At 58.3% G+C, this 17,831-nt stretch overlaps 1 protein-coding gene across 1 annotated transcript; it reads left to right on the top strand.

Moving 5' to 3' along the window:
• Positions 1-6,448: 6,448 nt before the first annotated feature.
• HS3ST2 (heparan sulfate-glucosamine 3-sulfotransferase 2) lies at positions 6,449-17,470 on the top strand. The gene is made up of 2 exons (XM_054391168.1): positions 6,449-6,933; positions 16,852-17,470. The coding sequence occupies exons 1-2, from the start codon at positions 6,449-6,451 to the stop codon at positions 17,468-17,470; spliced, it is 1,104 nt and encodes a 367-aa protein (XP_054247143.1).
• Positions 17,471-17,831: the final 361 nt, after the last annotated feature.

Genomic DNA, 17,831 nt, shown 5'->3' on the forward strand with positions numbered 1-17,831 from the left:
AAGTGCTCCTGCTGGAGAGTGCTTCTGATCTGGAGGATGCCTGCTCCCCGGGAACCACGCCTGCAGGCAGAGTGCCAGCCATGGGCTCCTCCCACACCCAGCACGTGTGGCACTGCTGTGCCCTGCCACAATGGGCCCTGACAGCCTGAGCAGCTTTGTGACACTGGCACCAAATGGGGTTTGGGGCTGTGCCCTGTGGTGCAGCTGGAGGGAGGCCACCCCAACATGCAACCCACTCCACACTGGCAGAAGAGATCACTTGGCACCTGGAGCACCACAGTGAAGATGCAGCACCTTGAGTGTTCCCCCAGCCACTGTGGTTACTGTCCACTCCATATGGGTGCCCACTGCAGGGAAGTGCAGGGCAGCCTGTGCTCCTGGCATCCCATATTGCCTGATAGGGAAGCACCCTTGGGTGCATTTACTGCCCTGAGCTTGTGTGGGCTGTGATGGGCTTGGTATTGTGGCAGGGAAGGGTGGCTTGGAGGGAGCTTTTGGCCACACTGCCTGGTAGAGCTGCAGGAGGGCACTGGGCTGGGCAAGTCTGAGAGCACCAGGCACTGTTTTTCTGCCTTCCCTCTGCCATCATCTCCTCTGCCACCACCTCATCTGCCACCTCATGTGCAGTCAGAGGACACTGCAATGGCACCGGTGGCTGGTCTGGGCTGTTCCTAGAGTGGGGTTGATGCTGGTGGCTCTGCAGAGAGGAGGGCACAGGCAGTGCCAGCTGCTGGCATGTGGAGAGGTCCCTCCAGTGCAGTGAGGAAGAAGCACCAGGACTTCTGCCACCCAGTGATGGACCAGAGGACAGAGCAGTGCTGAGGTGAGTGTGGGTTCTGCAGCTCTCTCCCTTTGACGTGAATGGGGCAGCTCAAGGTTTACGCCAGGTGAGGGTGGGGTTAGGGAGCTCTGGAGGAGCTGGGCTGAGCTTGAGGTGCCACTGCAAAGAAGCTTGAGAAAAAAACCTCTCAGCTTGTGTTTGAGAACAGATTCCTGGCTTGCAGTTAAATATAATCGTGATGGTCTGTGAGCCAGAGATATTTCTAGTTATTGAAGATCTCGCTCCTGCCCCTCTGATCCCCAAGGAATGATAATGAGATTGAACCCAGGCAGAGCTGCCGAGAGCCTGGAAGAGCTCCATGTGTGGTGCTGGAGCGTTGAGGAGCAGAGGATGGTGCAGGTTCCCTCTCTGCTGCAGTCTGCAGATGAGCTCTGCTGAGGCATCCCTCTCTGTACTCTGCTGAGCCACAGCAGCTCCAAGCACGAGGGGCTGGCAGACCCTGCACAGCCACCCAGAGCTGTCTTGCACCAGGGAGCTGCCTCTGGCTCCTTCAAGGGTAGGAATCCCAGAATCCCAGAATCCCAGCATGGTGGGAGTTGGAAGGGACCTCTGGAGATTGTCCAGTCCAATCCCCTTTCTAAAGCAGGGGCACCCACAGCAGCCCAGGAATGTGTCCAGGAAAGATACTTGAGGTGGAGTAAGGGAGGATCCAGCTTCCGTTGGGGTGCAGACATGAGGAGCCTGTGGGTAATCTTCACCCTGCCTGGGGCCCTTCTCTCCTCGGGGTGGGAGCTCATCCTCAAGCCTTCATCTCCAGCACAGCTGGGAGGTGCCCAGCCCTGTGGGCAGGATTCAATTCCCAGTCCCAGGGCAGCTGCCCCTCTGCCCAGGTAGTGGTGTCTGGGGATGGAGCTCAGCCTGACCTGGCGTCTTCATCTGCTGGCTGCGGTGCTGGGGACCCACTGGACCACATCCTAGTGGGAGCAGCCATGATGTCCAGTGTGAAGGGTGGCAGGGCTGTGGCTCTGCCACCTGCTATGAGGGGTGGGAGCCCCAAGAGCCCTGGCGTGCCCCTGCCCACCTCCAGTTATGGTCTTTGCAGCGTCAGTGACAGATATGTAAGGATTAAATTGCAGTAATCTCTGTAATCTACTCAGCAAGATTAAAGCCTCCCCCCACCCCCAGGCTTTATCCCTTTCATTCCAGGACTCCACCAGCAGTGATTACAGCCGGGGGAAGCCATTTAGCTTTTAAGCAGTGCTCCATCCTGCTTAAAAATGCATTTCAGAATCAAATGAGTTTGTTCAGCATGGCCAGGGCTGGCTGCTCCAGCTGGGCAAGAGGCTCAGAATTAGGACCAAAGTAGCTTGAGTCAGAGTCAAAATTAAATTTACTGTTCTGGCGTTATTCAGAGTACAGTGCATTTACAACTGATTAACGAGGCTTAACAGGAGTTTCAGACTTGATTCAAGGCAGTTCCGAAAGTCTCCTCTTCCACCCTGATGTCTGACAAGCATTTTGGGCTCTGTTCCTCTGGCGAGACCCCACACTCCAGAGCTGGGAGTCTTGCCAGTGAGAGTGAGGTTGGTGGTGACGAGTTGAGGAGCTGCAGGAGCCCAGATCAGCCTTTGGAAGCAGGCTGAGGCCAGGGCAGCTGAAGTGCCATCAGCTGATGGGATGGAACATCACCTCCATCTTCTGTACTACCAAGCCTGTGGCTCTCACCACGGTTGGGATGGTGTGAGGGCTGCACCGAAAAGGAAGGAGGGAGGGAGAACCACCTGAGTGCTGGAAGGTGCTGCTCTGATGCCAGAGCCTTTGGCTGGAGTGGAAGAGAGGACACAGGCCCAGTGTGCCCCCAGTGTTTGGAAGTGCCCAGGTCCCGCTGGCATGTGTCCCTCACAGCACCTGCAGTGGTCCTGGGGGATGTGCAGCAGATCTCTGAGCACCCTGAGCCCTGACCCTCCTGGCCCCTTGCTGCTTCCAACAGATCTGGCTTGGCTCTTTTCCTTGCTCTTCCACTTCCCATTTGCAAAAAGCACTGAAACGTTCTTTTTCCAGCCCCAAGTTTCCTGTCAGAATGGGGAGAATGGGAGATACTTGAGCCTGTGGTGGAGCCTTTGTGCAGGAATTCAAGGACATTACCAGAGTTGTGAGACTGGTGCAGCCTGGCTGCTCTGAGGAGGTCCTGCTCAGGTACAGGTACTGCTCAGCCATCACTCCCCAGCACAAAGAGAGGTGGCAGTTTGTCAGCCCAGAATCAAAAGCTTGTTAATGACACTCAGACACAGAAATCTGGATTAACAATGACACTTTGACCCTGAGGGTTTGGGGTTTTTTGGCTCTGGAAATAAATTCTAGCCCTGATCTCTTCCACCTACAACCTGAAGACATCAAGGGCAGGACACCACCTCTAATCTGATTTGCTGTTTCCAGGATGCATTTTATTGTTTCCTCTGTTTCTGTAGGTTTCATGTGCTCCTGGTACAGACTTTGTGTGCTTCTGTAATTTCCTGATCCCAATATTTCCGGTGCTTTTCTCTTTTTGCCTGCCCATCAGCTCCCTCTGCTTGGGATCAGCCCTCAGACTAGGTCCTTCCCAGGGAACCCTCCAAGCTGGGAGCCTCTTGGCAGCAGCTTCTGCCCACAGTCAGTTCATGGCCTGGGGATGGGAGCAGTGCCTCAGGAGAAAGCAAGGTAAAAGAGCTGAGGGACAGGGACAAGTTCCAAATCTCTTCTACAGTGTTTCTGACATGAGTTCTTGTCTGGCCATGGCCCTCATGGTCCCATGAGCTAAGCAGGGTGGGAAGGGAGCTGCCCAAGAGGCTTCCTAAAGGAGTTTGGAGAAATTGTGCTGGGGCAAACACTGCAGGAACTGCAACTGGCCTGGGAGGGACAGGACTGTCTGAGAGACCTTCAGGGTCGATGCTGGGCAAAGCAGTGGGGTCACAACCTACTGTCGTGAACCCCACCCCAGCAGGGAGATTGGAGAGTTTGGGAGTGATGGAGGAGGAAAGATAGGAAAGATCACCTTGAGGAGACAGACAAGAACCCAAGAGGGGGTGGAGATGAGGGGTTCTGGTGAGTCTCTGGAAGGGGCAGGCAGGTGGAGAAAAGTCAGAGAGAAAGGTATGAGTCCAGCAGTAAAACACAGTGCCAGGCCAGGGGTGGGTGAAGGGAGGAGAAGAGAAGGCAGGACCTCCCGCAGAGCTTGCAGGTGTTCTTCCAGCCCCTGTGCCATGGGGCACTGACTGATGAAAGGGGAATCTCTTGCAGTGGTTTGGAGGCTCCTTCTTGCCACGATACTAGGGTAGCTCTGGCAGTAGCCTGCGCCTGGCTACCTGCTCTGGGAGGGATCCCACTGGGGAGCTGATCCTGGGGCTTCTGTCAGCATGGGTGGCAGGGCCAGGAGCATAATGCCAACAGCAGAAAGCTGTTGTTTCTGTGGAGTGGGGTGTAAACAGCAAACATGTCATGGGAAAGACATGCCCTGCAAGGATACCGAGGCTGGAAGCAAAATTGTCAGCTTTAGAAAACATTCCTCCCTTGCAAGCAGAGAAAGCTGGAGGTGTCTGGGCATCCACACAGCTTTATTTATCCCGACGCCTCTAATGTTCATGCTTAGGCAATGTGTTTGCTGCCGAGGTTGGATCACCACATGGAAGCAATACAGCAGCTAAAAATGGAGAAAGCAACTTTTCTGCAGATTTAACACTTTGTCACAGAGTGGAACTGAGTGATGGGCACCTTGAAGGGGAGCTTGCCAATGCCTGGCTCTTGGGTACCCCCCAACTCTGCCCTGCTGTCACTGCTCTGCAGGTCAGTGTCCCTGAGCCTGTAGGCTCTGTCAGTTCTATCTCCCTACTTGGGCACACAGCCCACTGGAAGTACCAAGTGTGGGTGAGTTTACACCAGCCAGGCTGAGCCCTGTGCTCCTGGGTCCTCCCTCCTGGCACTGGATGTCTGGCTCTGTCCCCCTACTCTGACCCCCACAGAGGTGTTGATGCCCTTGGCCCTCCTGGCTGCTGTTGCCCAGAGCAACAAACACTGCACCAAATGTCCCAACCCAAAACCTCTGTGGGGGCCCCTTTAGCACATCAGGAAGATGAGGTTCACCCCACAAGGCCTCAGTCTCCCTTCTCTAGTTCCTCTCCTGTGTCAGCAGACTCTTTCTTCCTTACACTATTTTTAACCCCCCAGGAGGCCAAGTCCCACTGTTCCCATACCAGCACAGGTTAAGGAGGCTGCAGGCAGCACTGCTTTTCTGCTGTTTGTTCCATTTTTACACCTACACTGAGCTCCTGGGTACTGCATAGAAGGAAACCTCAATCCCACCCGGGTATGGCTGGCACGGCACTGCAGCTCCTCGTTCATGTTGGGCTGGCACTTATTCCCTGTCTCTCTCCATTACCATCCTGTTTCTCGAGTAACAAAACAAGGAGTTTTCTGCAGCTGAGGGAGCTCCGCTGAGGAAGCTTGGACAGAGCCTGCTGATGCTCCAGCGCTGCTCACGCAGCCACCGGCTCCATACGAGCAGCCAAGCAGCAGCTGGGGCTGTCAGGGTGAAGAGGAAAGGGAGCCATGCCGAGCCAGAGGGGTAGGGATGGAGCAACAACCTGCACCCATACCTTGCACTAGCCTTCTGGTTCTCCTGCTTGCATGGCAGGACGAACCAGAGCACTCCCGGCCGGGAACCGAAATTCCATTCTTGCATCACCCTCAAGTCTTTCCTCTGGCTTCCTGGCAGAGCCACGGCGGCTGCTCTCCCTGCCCTTGCCGAGGGCAGAAATAGCGGCTGCCTCTCGGGGCGGCACCGTCGAGTGCCCCCCTCCCTCGGGGAAGATGATGCAGGCAGCGCGGGTCCGGCACCCGGGACGAAGCATCCCCGGGGACGGGCTGGGCACGCTCCCTCACTGCCAGCGGGTACCCAGTCTGCTGCCAGCTGTGCCCTGCACAGCCCCGAGCACCGTCTGCCCAATTCCCCAAAGGATGTGCGCCCGATTCCGCTACTGCTGCGGGCGGCAGAACTCCCGGCCGGGCTGCGGGGACAGGCGCGGGTGTTCCCGGCCCCGCACCGCTGCTCTGGGCAGCTGAGGACTCGCTGCGGGTTCCGAGGTGTCTGCAGGCACGGACAGGACAACTGTCACCTTCCGCCCTGCGCGGCGGGCACCGGGCAGCGGCTGGGGCGCGCCAGGGAGTGCTCACACGGGGGCCGTGCCCGGGCAGGGCAGAACCGGGTTGGGCCCGTCCCCGCCCCGGGATGGAGGACTCTGCGCGGCGGGTGCCGGTGGCCCGGCTCGGCCCGGCCCGAGGGAGGCTGCAGCCGCGGAGCGATCGCGGGGGCTCCGGGAGGAGCTGACGTCAGGCGCCCCCTTAAATAGCAGCGCAGCCGCCTCTGCCCCGGCACTTCCCGCGGAGGCGAAAGCGGAGCCGCTGCAGACCGAGCGCCGAGCCCCGAGCCGCGCCCGCCGGGGATGGGAGCGGCGGTGGCCGGGCCGCGGGCGCGCAGGGGCAGGGGCGGCGGGAGTAGCCCCCGGGGGCGGCCCGGGCGCGCAGCCGCGTAGCTGCGGGACATGCCGGAACGGGGCGCAGGAGCAGCGGGGCCCCGGGGGCAGCGGCGGGCCGGGCCGGGCCGCGCCGTGCCCGGCGGCGGGGCCCCATGGAGCCATGGCGCATAGGGCGCCGAGCGGGCGAGCCCCAGCTGCGGCTCCGGCTCCGTCCCGGCGGCTGGCACGGAGGGTCCTGGTGCTCTTTACGCTGTCGCTGTCCTGCTCCTACCTCTGCTACAGCCTCCTCTGCTGCTGCGGCGGCCCCGCCGCCCCCCGTGCCCGCTGCCCGCCCGCCCGCGCCGCCGCCGCCAAGAAACTTCTGCAGAAGCCGCGGCCGTGCGGCCGCACCGGGTCCGCCGAGCCCCCGCCCAGCGCCGCGCCCGCACGCCGCCCGCGGGACCCTTCGGGGCCGCCGGTCGGCAGCCCTCCGGGGCCGGCGCGCCCCGGCACCAAGCGACTGCCGCAGGCCATCGTGGTGGGCGTCAAGAAGGGAGGGACCCGCGCCGTGCTGGAGTTCATCCGGGTGCACCCCGACGTGCGCGCCCTAGGCACCGAGCCCCACTTCTTCGACAGGAACTACGACCGCGGGCTCGAGTGGTACAGGTGAGGGCACCCCCCGCCCCGACCGGGCACTCCCCGCCTCGCTCGGCGTGACTCCCCTCGGCCCGGCCCCAACCGTCCCCTTTTTACCCTCTCTGTGTCCCGGTGCTCTCGGTGGCAGACTCGGGACCCGGTGCTGCCCCGTCCCGCGACGCACCAGCGGGGCGGGAGCAGGCGATCTCGTGCTGCCGGCGAAGTCTTATCACTCGCCCGCGCTTTTCCTTCCACTGCGGTGCCCAGTCCAGGGCAGCCGTACCCCGGCCGAGCCTCGTGTCTCCCCGACTCGGCCCAGGGAACGTGGTTACTGAAGCCCCAGCGCCACCGGGAACGGGCTCCTGAGATGGGTGCGAGCAGGCTTCCCGTCCCATCTGAGAACGTTTGCCTACACCGGGGACAGCTCCCTGCGCTGCAGACCCTCAGCACCCTCCTGCCGTCGGGTTTGTCTCTGGCTCAGGGAGGGACAATCTCTGTCCCCCAGCACCGTGTCTCTGAGTTTAGAAAGTGTGGGTCTGTCTGAGATCTCTCACAATCCGCAGAGAGCAGGGGGTGAGTGGTCAGCAGGAGATGAAGGGGGTTTAATTCAGTGGAGACTCTTGTGAGGAGCTCAGGAGAGGCAGTAAGCTCTGCGTGGGAGCTGTCACAGCATCCATGGGGTCACCCCCAGACCCTGACCCCACACTTGGTGCTGCAGGGAATTCACATTTGGCTCACCACGGTGCCTGGGCAGGTGTGCCCATGGCTGTTTGCTGTGCTGGTGTGCAGTGTTGCAGGAGCTCTGGGCTGCTCTCAGGCAGGGCTGTGGTGCTTCTGCTGGACATCAGCCTCAGGAGGCAGAGGAGAGCTCAGCCTGGCACTGGTGCCCATGAGCTCCCAGAGGGAGCATGGTCAGTGTGTTGGAGCATCGTGGCGGCTGGTGGGAAGCAGCCCACCTTGCCCCTCCATCTCAGAGGCGGTTTCCCCATGGAGGTGTCCCCTGTTCCAAAGCAGGGCAGTGCTCCTCAGCTGCCAGGCTGACACAGTACCCACTCCCAGCTTTGCCAGGGTCTGGTTTGTCTCCTTGATGGGCAGGTCGTGGCTGTGCTATGAGGATGCCAGTTTTTGACCATGCATGGGTCAGAGCTGCTCTGGGCAGTCTGGGCACTGGATAGATGCTCGAGCCATTGAAGCTGGCATCTGTAATTGGGAGGTAGCTTGGGCACTGTATGGGGTAGGCTGTCGGGAATCAGAGGCAGCTCTGCTGCCCTGCCTTGTGCTGGAGTCACAGTGGACTCTGCGGCCGGGAATGTTGGACTGCTCTTGTAGTAGGACCAGTGGCAGGAGATGTCAAAATCCAGGATAAACGTGGCTGGAGCTATTTCCCTCTCCTAAGGCTGTCCTGTAGCATGCCCAGCTCCTCCTGGCCTTTGGAGAGCTGCTGCAGCAGTGTCCTTTGCCTGCTCCTGGCCCTCAGCAGGTCCATGCCACTCCCTCCACCCAACATCAGACACAGTCACCCATTGATAAAGGACCTCCAGAGCAGCAGGATGGGAGATGGAATAGTGTGTGGGTTCTAGCTGAGCCCCTTACTCAGAGGGCAGCTGTGTGTGCTCAGTGCCTGGCTGGGAAGTGGCCCCTCAGTCCTGTGGTGGGATCTCCCCATGCTGTCATTGACCCTGCGAGCTCTCTGGGTGCTCCCCATGTGCATGGCTGGGTACAGGGGACTCCGGGGATGGGAGAGTGCAGACCAAATCTCATGGCACTGGTTCCGCAAGGAAGACATTGTCCAGCCAGGGCAGCTCTTGCCAGCACCTGTCTGAATGAAGGGAAGAGGCTGTGCCCTGGGATAGGCCCTGCTTGGGCCACGTAAGGCCACCTGTGGGCACCCAGCACGGTGCTGTTCAAAGAAGCAGGAACTGTGTCCTCTCTGCACAGACTTTGACACTGAGGGGCTGTGGCAGTGAGCATCAAGCTCAGGCCTCCCACCCCAAGCTGTGATCCAGCCTGGGGTCCTCTGTGTGAAGGGACACAGCCCGTGGCAGTGAGTAGCAGAGGTGATGAGCAGGTGCAAAGTGAGGCAGGGGGCAGCGGTGGAGCGTGGCTGGGTGAGCAGCGCACTGCCCAGGGCCTGGCTCTGCGTCTGGATCGATGGAGAGAGCGCTGGAGCAGTGGGGCCTCCAAATCACTTCAGCTAAAACAATTAAATGACACTTCCTTGGTTTTATTACTTTTTTCTTTTTTTTCTCCACCTCACAAATGTGCCAAAACTTAAGCACAGAGGCTGCTAATGTATCAAACGCAGAATTGATTTTCTTCCTTGCAAGTGGAGCAATTAAATGTGGAGCAGGTCTGACCTGCAGTGTGATGAGCTGCTGTGGCTCTGCCAAGAGACTGGGGAGCAGGAGAGCAGGATGCTGCTGATGGCTGTGTCCTGGGCAAGGGCAGAGCTGATGCCATGGACACTGGCTATGAAGGGCTGCCCTGCCAGAACCTCGGGCAGGGATCCTGCTTCTGGCCTGGCCAGAGGCTGTCCCCAGATGCCATCTGGGCAGAGGTGATGCCCCCATGCTCAACGAGAACCATGGTGTGGTGGGGTCTCTGCTGGCAGCCTGGAGCACAGACCCCTTGGAAAGACAAAGGCAAAGGCTTTCCCTGTTGTGAGCAGAGACTTCGGCTCCTGGTCCAGCTCCATCCTTGTGTCTGGTGGGAACTGAGTTGGTCTTGGATGCAGCTGAGAGCAGTGTGTGAGCCGAGCTCCTCTGGTGCTCTGAAAACATCAGCTCCTGTTTCTCCCTGTTTTCCCTGCCCTGGAGTTGGTCTAACTTGCAGATGGCAGAACCAGCAAGGAGGGCACATCTCCTGATCCACCTGTCCTTGACAGCTTCAAATGACATGTTTGCTCACAGCTGCTGTCTTCATGATGCCTCCTGCCACCACCCAGGCCAGCCTAGTCTCTTTGTGCCCTGGGATGTGGCACAGCCGGACCCCTGTGCCCAGCCATCGCCCAGGAGCTGCCTGCTTGCCAGCTTCAGACCCCAAATGCCTGCTCCCAGTTCCCATCAGCCTCTCTAATCCACCTCGTTAGCTACAGACACACTACAGGAAAGGTATTTTTAGCAAGATCTGTTTTAAGACCTCTGAAAGCAAAGAGGCAGCTGCTGGGGAGAATCGATCCATTACCGATCCCGGACTCAGTGCTCGATACAGAGCCTTGTTCTGCTGCAGGTAGCCGGTGCCAATAACCTTCAATATTTCCAGAACATACAAGACTTCGTTGTTTGATGTGCAGTTAACTCTGAGCAGTCACTCTGCAGCCTCTGGAGTGCAGTTTTCCTTCCTGGGATTCCCGAGTAAGCCTGTCAGATGCTCCAGCTTTATTTTCACAGGGGGGCTTTTCCCAAGCAGCTCTGTCTGCCAACTGAGGCCAGCTCCATCCCGGCAGCTCCACTGCATCCCTGCCTGCGGGATCCAACCCAGGAGGCAGGTGTTGGTGCCACGGAGAGCCCTGAATGCCTCCTGCAAGGATCCACCTGCCTGAGTCCCATCCCAGATGTGGCACGTGGGCCAAGCTCAGGATTCGCCACCTGCCAGTGTGACAGGTCTCAGAGCACGCTTGCACTGCTGGGGCTCTGTCCTGCCCTGCCTTTGGTTTTCGTGTACCCCTGGCACTGCTGGCCTCAGCACAATGGGCACTGTGGCTGGCCAGTGCAGAGCCCACAGCAGGGGAGCATCCCTGTGCCATCCCCACCATGCCCCATGTCTGCAGGAGGGAATGTTGGGAGCATGCAAAGCTCGCCCTGCTCTCCTCCTTGCTAATTGCTCCCTGCTAATGGCCAGGTTGGCTCACACACAAATGGGAGCCCATTAGGCTTTGCCCAGCAATGCAGCCTGTTTTGTGGGCTTGACTGACAGTGCATTTTGCTAAAGTTAATTAGTAGAAGAGAGGAAAGCAGCAAATCTTCAAGGATGCTTTGAAATTTCCTTGACTTCAGAGAATGTCCTGGCTCTGAGGAACAGGCACGAGACCTCCGACAGAGACATGTGTGGGGAGCTGCCCTGCAGCAGCATATCCCCTGGTCGCTGCCTTGCCTTTGCCTGCCCTGCCCTGCTTTTCTCTGGGTGGGCCCAGGGGCTGTGGAGACCTTTACCCAGGCCCTGGGAGAAACAGGTAACCCCTGCAGGGTGCCAAGCCTGTGGTACTGAGGTGTCTTCTTGTTCTTTTCCATGACCTTATTTGTAAGTGCTGTAATTTGTCCCAACCTTTGCTTTGGTAGCACCAAATCCAGCTCCTAATCTGGCATGGCCATGGGCATGAGGCTTCATGAGGCTGCCAGGTGAAGGATGTGGGTACCTGCATGTCCATCAAGGTGGTGCCTGGAGGAGCGTGTTCTGCAGGGATGGCTGGGGCTGGGAGCAGGGAATAGAGCAGGCTCCTGGGCCAGGCGGTGCTCGAGATCAGGCATCAGCCAGGCAGGTGGATGGCAGCACTCAGCCCTTTTGGCTGTCTGCAGCCCTGGATTCTTTTGCACAATGACTGTGTCCCAGGTGTGTCCCTGGCATCAAGCATATCAGACATGGCTGCTGTCCCTCTTTCTCAGTGCTGGCTTGTGATGTGGGGTCTGTGGGACCCACTGTTGGTTTGTTCTTGTTGCCAGGACAGTGGCTCTGCACATTCCTGGGAACTGGAAGGTCACCAAGTGTGCAACATACCCCTGGCACCAGCCTTTAACTAGGGAATCACGGCAGCAGCTCATCCGTATTGGGTGATTTTTAAGACTAACATTAAAGTTTCACCTATGGAAAGAGGTGCTGGAAATAAGAGATGGGGAGATCTCAGCATTTATCCATGAGCCACAGGGCCTCACTCAGCTTACACCAGGCTAGGTGGGTGCACGTGTGGGTGCTCTCTGCCCCAACCTGGAAGCCTTGAGCTTTGCCAGACCCTCAGTCAGTCCTGGATGGTTATTTGGGAAGGTGGAAGTTGCACGTTGGCTGGTGTGCATGAAGGGCATCATCAATGTGCCCTTTGGAGAAAGTTTTGTTGACTTAAAGGACACAGTGGATCTCCGGAGTATTTAAATGATTAAAAATGAATCAGCAACAAAGTTAATTACTGTGTTCCACTGCTTTTGTGCATTGAAACGTCCCTCATTAGCTGGCTGTGGGCACTGGTGTAGCTTCTTTGAACATAAACATTTATTAATGGCAACCGTTCTGTCATTAAATCCAAGGGTGGTGGCAGTGGGGACGTGGAGACAGCCAGCCACTGCCTGGACCGTGTTCTCACTCAGCACTGCAGGGACCTGCTCCAAAGGCTAGCCCACTCCTCGCCCAGTTCCTGTCATGCTGACAGCCTCAGTGGAGGGGACGTGGCACGGGGGGGGACCCAGACCGAGGGGTTCCTGTTTCCCTGTGAACCCCTTGCAGGCATCTCTCCCTGTGAAGCTCCAGCTGTGTGGCTCTTGGCTGGGGTGTCCCCGTGTCCTACACATCTGTGCAATGTCACCGCACTTGCCACTTCTTTCTATCTTCCTCGCACCTCAGTTTCTCACCTGCTTGACCCAGTTTTCTTTGCCTGAGCTTTCATCCACGGCTGCCTTCCACAGTCCTGCTGAGCCTGGCAGTACTGGGCCACCAGCTGAGAGATGGTGGTGGCTGTCAACCGTGCACTCACAGCATGGCATGGCATGGCATGGCACTGCGTGGCACAGCACAGCATGGCATCAGCAGTGGGCAGGGAGCCCAAGTCTGGCTAGGGTGCTGGCTGCTGTGGAGCAGCTGTGTAGCAGCTGTGCTCACTTCACCATGGCCAGTGGGACTCTGTGTGTGCCTTGCCCTGCTCCTGTCAGGTACCACAGTGGGCAGCACTCTGGCACAGCTCCGGGCAAGGGGACAAGGGGCAGACAGTGCCATGGAGAAGAGACCTACCACTGAGTCAAGGTGGAGTGATCCCATGGGATCATCCTGGTGCCAGTCTGCACCCTTGGACGAGTTTCTGTTCTCGTCTCCCACCGTGTCGAGCTGCAGCTGGAGATGTGCTTGCAGCCCACCCTTCTTCACTTGCCCATGCACATGCATCAGGGACCCCAACTGCTGCCCTGCCTCTCTCTGAGCACCCCTAGGAGGACAAGAAGTGAGTGCTGGCTTCTGATGGAGGATTTTGGTTCCTGGCCACCTTCTCCCTGCATGTGTGCCTGCTGAAGCTCTAAGCCCATGCTGCCAGCTGAAGAAGGAAGCACAACCATCATCAGTAGAGTCAGCACCTGGGGGCTCTGCCAAATCTAACAGTTGGGTTCATGCCTATGAGTGGATTGAGCCCAGGACTGGGCACACATCAGGCTCCACCCTCTGAGGAGACCCTGTGATGCCCACATCCAGTGAGCTGCAGCAGGCAGATATTTACCTGGGACACGACAGGATGGAGGGGCTGGTGCTGTACTGGGACAGCAGGGTGGGCATCTCCCCTCGCCCACCTATCTGCAAGATCTCCACTGGCTGCTGCATTTCTATGCCAGCTCCTCCCTGGAAGGGTGTTTCACACACATTGGACATCAAAGCAGCACACAGCCAGGGAGCCCATGGTTCTTTAATGTGGGAGTGGTGTCAGGGCTGCGGGGTGCCCAAAGGCAGATTATGAGAGAATTAATAATTCAGGTGCAGGAGAGGTGCTGCAGGAAGTTAACTCCTTCAGGGCAAGTCGCTGCCTTTGCGCTGGCACAGCCAGGGCCAGGCTCTGCTACTCCTGCCTCATAGCTGTGGGACATGGAGGCTGCCCAGGGACATGCCAGCTCCCAGATGCCATGGGAAATGGTGATGCTGGCTTGGCCACACCAGGGGACATGGCAGCAACTGGATGATCCTGACCTGTGTCCCTTCTCCGGTATCAGGGGCAAGTGCAACCTTTGAATCTGCAGGTAGGAAGGGGTCGTTAGTGCCCACCTCCAACAGCACTAAAGGGCCTGTTTTTGCCCCTGTTATGTGGTGCTTCTCTCCTGGGCAGCTGCAAGTCCAGTGTGGCCTTTGCCCCACTCCATCCCTAGTGATTTCTGAGTGGAGCTGCCCTGGCATCCGCTCAGCACCATCGGTTCTGACCTCCCCTTCTCTGTGCATCCTGGATTCCCCTTGGCAGTACATGGAGCAGGTCGTTCCTGTGTGCTGCTGACTGGGGAAGGGCTCAGTGAGGCTCCAGCCTGACCACACTGGTGGGGAGAGCACTGAAAGCAGCTGGTGCTGAGGGAAGCAGCCACCAAAGCCACCCCTTCTGCAGCAGAGGTGACCCTCCAGCTTGGCTGCTGTGGGGGGACCCATTGTCTAGCAGGGTCATGAGGCCAGTCATGCTATCCCTATCCCAGCAGAACCATCCCTGTCTGGTGCAGCAGGATGTGACCACCGACCATCCCTCAGCACCCAGCAGTTCTCCCAAGAAGAGCAGCAGGTTTGTTGTCTCCTGTTGGCACCCCATGCTCCAGCCATGCCTCTGGTATCGCACCGACACCGTGCCAGTGTTAGGTCTGGCGCTGCCTGGCAGCGGCTTGCCCAGCATGTGTCAGGAGCTGGTATTGAGCCTGGCTGGGCATCTTCAGCAAAGCCACAGGAACAGATGTGGCAGGAGCAGCTCCTGGCCGAGCCAGCTACCCCTGCACACCAACCCGTGGGCTCCAAGCCGTGACATGCTATTTGTATGCAAATCACTCTGGGAGTGCAGGAGCCCGAACCCACCCTTTGGAAGTCAGCTGTAATTAGGTTCGCGATGCGTTTCCCGCAGCCCCGGGGATGCCGCCGTTAGCGCAGAGCCCGATGCCTGGCTGACATCTCCCCCCTCGCCTGATTTCGCTGGTGATTTATTTATCTGTTGGGTTGTGTTTTGTTGTCTCAGCACTCTCTGTTCTCCGGGAGCAGCAAACACTGGGAGTCCATTTAAAGAAACCCAACTCCTGTCTCATTTCAGTAATTTACTATGCAGAGGTTTTGTGTTCTTCAGAAGGGCTTAGAACCTGTAGGATTGTGTTTTGCATGCATGGATCTACCTGCTCACATAATGCAGGTCTGACGAGCTTGAGGATGAACCATTAATGAACCAGGCTACCAGGGGGATGAATGGAGAGTCCCTTTTAACAGAGAGTCCCATGGAAAAGACAAGGAGTGATGGGGAAAAGTTACTGCTGGAGAGATTCTCGTTGGACTCCAGAAGAAAGTGTTTCCCCATGAGAGCAGTCAGGCATTGGAATCACCTCCCGAGGGAAGCAGTGGAGTCTCCTACATTGGACAGTTTGCAGGCTCAGCTTGTCAGGGTGCTGGGCCAGCTCATTTCAGCTCCACCATTACCTAGAAGGATTGGACCAGGTGATCCTTGGGGTCCCTTCCAACCTGGCACTCTGTTCCCTAGCAGTTTGACGATTCCCCACCAGTGCCTTGTAAATCTCTGGCAGAGCTGCCCCGGGCTGATGTAGGGTGGAGCTTGTTTGTGATGTGCAGGCACAGCCCCGTGCCTGCTGCTCAAGGAGCTGCCGGCAGTCGTTAAACAACGGCAGTCGTAACCGGGATTTATGGGATCTGGAGTGAAGCCCTGGGAGAGGCCAATTAAGCCACGGCTGTGCTCAGGTACCTGTTAGTTTATGCTGACTAATTAGTGTGTTCTCCTTCAATCAACAAAGCTGGTGAGGAGCATGTGAGGCGGTGTAGGGCGCCCAGGACCGGCAGCCCTATGCCCTTGCTGATGCTCAGTAGCTCCCCAGCAGCCTGGTGCAGACCTCTGGGCACATCTCTGGTAGTTCTGGACCACAATCTCTTGTCCCCATGTCACCTTCAAAGGCATCTTCCTGGATACATGGGGACTCGCTGCCACCCCACTATGATGCCCTAGGTCTTCCACCACAGTCCTCTCATCACACAGGGTGTTGTGAGCTGCTGTTGGCTCTCCTCCCAGCTAGGGCTTTCTTGGGGCTTCTCTCTGTGGAGCAAGCCCCAAAGCCAGTGGCTGTGGATGGTGTTTTAGGGACCCTGGAGGTGTGAGCTGACTGAGTCCCCAGAAAGGTGCAATGGGAGGTGACTGACTCTGCGACACCCTTCCTACTCCCTGGGGTCCACGTGGCCAGGCTGCCCATGAGCTCTGCTGCTCTGTGCCAGGCACATGTGGGCACATTGTATTAAACACAGGGATTTTGTTTAAAAAAACCCCACTCTTTGGGACCCTTTCCAGGGCATTCCCAGCATGGGTGCTGGTGCCAGTCAGTACCTGTTGAGGGCTGGCCTTGTCCTGGATGCCAGTGCTCCCTGCCCACTCTCTGCCTGCTCCCTGCCTGTTGCAGCTAGGGGACCCACAGCACTGTGAACCTGGCTGCAGTGGATATGATGGTTTGGTACGAGACCAATTTACAAATCTTTCCATCCCATTACTTTTTATTTGCTGTGGACGTTCCCCTGTCAGAGCAGATGATTCAATTAGTGCTCAGCTGGGCTGCAGGGACGTGCCATTTTCCCCTGGTCTGGTGCTGCCTCCCTTTCCCTTGCAGCCCAGAAACAGCTGGGTGCAAGCAGGACCTGTCTCAGAGCCCCTGGGCCTAAGCCAGCCCTGGCAGGGTGAGTGATGCCCTCGTGAGCACGAGCCAGGTGCACCCTAATGCCAGCAGGGAGATGTGCCACGTTAATTGCAGTCATTGTGGCAGAAGTCGTTGTGATTTCTTTAGCAAACGGTAGCTGGTATAGGGATGGGGGCTGAAGGGCTGGGCACAATCTGCAGCAGAGGCTGGCTGCTGGTGATGTTGCAGGTGGCAGGACCCGGGGGAGAGCCACGACTGGGAGCCCTGCAGGCAGCTCTGCCTGCCCTGTCCTGCCTTGTCCTGCCCTGTCCTGCCTTGTCCTGCTGGGAGGGGACACCCCACCAGCTCCCCTTCCCCAGGCCTGGCCCAGCCCCTTCCTCACCGTCACCAGCTGCCTCCCTTGCAGGAGCCTGATGCCACGAACGCTGGACAGCCAGATCACGGTGGAGAAGACCCCCAGCTACTTCGTCACCAAGGAGGCCCCGCGGCGCATCTTCAACATGTCTCGGGACACAAAGCTGATCGTGGTGGTGAGGAACCCGGTGACCAGGGCCATCTCGGACTACACGCAGACGCTCTCCAAGAAGCCAGACATCCCCACCTTCGAGGGGCTGACCTTCCGCAACCGCAGCCTGGGGCTGGTGGACACCTCCTGGAACGCCATCCGCATCGGGATGTATGCTGTGCACCTGGAGAGCTGGCTCCAGTACTTTCCCCTCTCCCAGATCCACTTTGTCAGTGGGGAGAAGCTGATCACGGACCCGGCTGGGGAGATGGGCAAAGTCCAGGACTTCCTGGGCATCAAACGGGTTATCACGGACAAGCACTTCTACTTCAACAAGACGAAAGGCTTCCCTTGCCTGAAGAAGTCGGAGAGCAGCGGCTTGCCCCGCTGCCTGGGCAAGTCCAAGGGCAGGACTCACGTGCAGATAGACCCCGAGGTGATCGAGCAGCTGCGGGACTTCTACAGACCTTACAACGTCAAGTTCTATGAAACGGTTGGGCAGGACTTCAGGTGGGAGTGAGCCTGGGAGCAGTGCTGCAGGGATGTGAGGCTTCCCTCAGGAGGGTCCTGGGGGGCCAGAGCCAGGAGCCCCTGGCCAGCTTATCCTGCCCCAAATCTGTGAGCAGAGGCAGGCAAGGGGCTTCCTGGGCTCTGGGGAGCTTGGGATGCTCCAATGTGAGCTGAGATGGGGGAAGACACAGAGTCCTGCCACAGCCACCGTGGGATGAGTGCCCAGCAGGCACTGCCCGTCCTGGCAGGTTGGCAGTGCCGTGGCTTGCTCCGTGGGGTCCCATTTGCTTATGCTGCCATGTGGGGGGCCTTCACCATGGCCCCATCTCACAGCCCAGGCACAGGCTGCTCCAAATCACATCCCTCCTCTG

Source organism: Indicator indicator, chromosome 22 (assembly GCF_027791375.1).
Source record: "Indicator indicator isolate 239-I01 chromosome 22, UM_Iind_1.1, whole genome shotgun sequence".
NCBI classification, from domain to species: Eukaryota; Metazoa; Chordata; class Aves; order Piciformes; family Indicatoridae; genus Indicator; species Indicator indicator.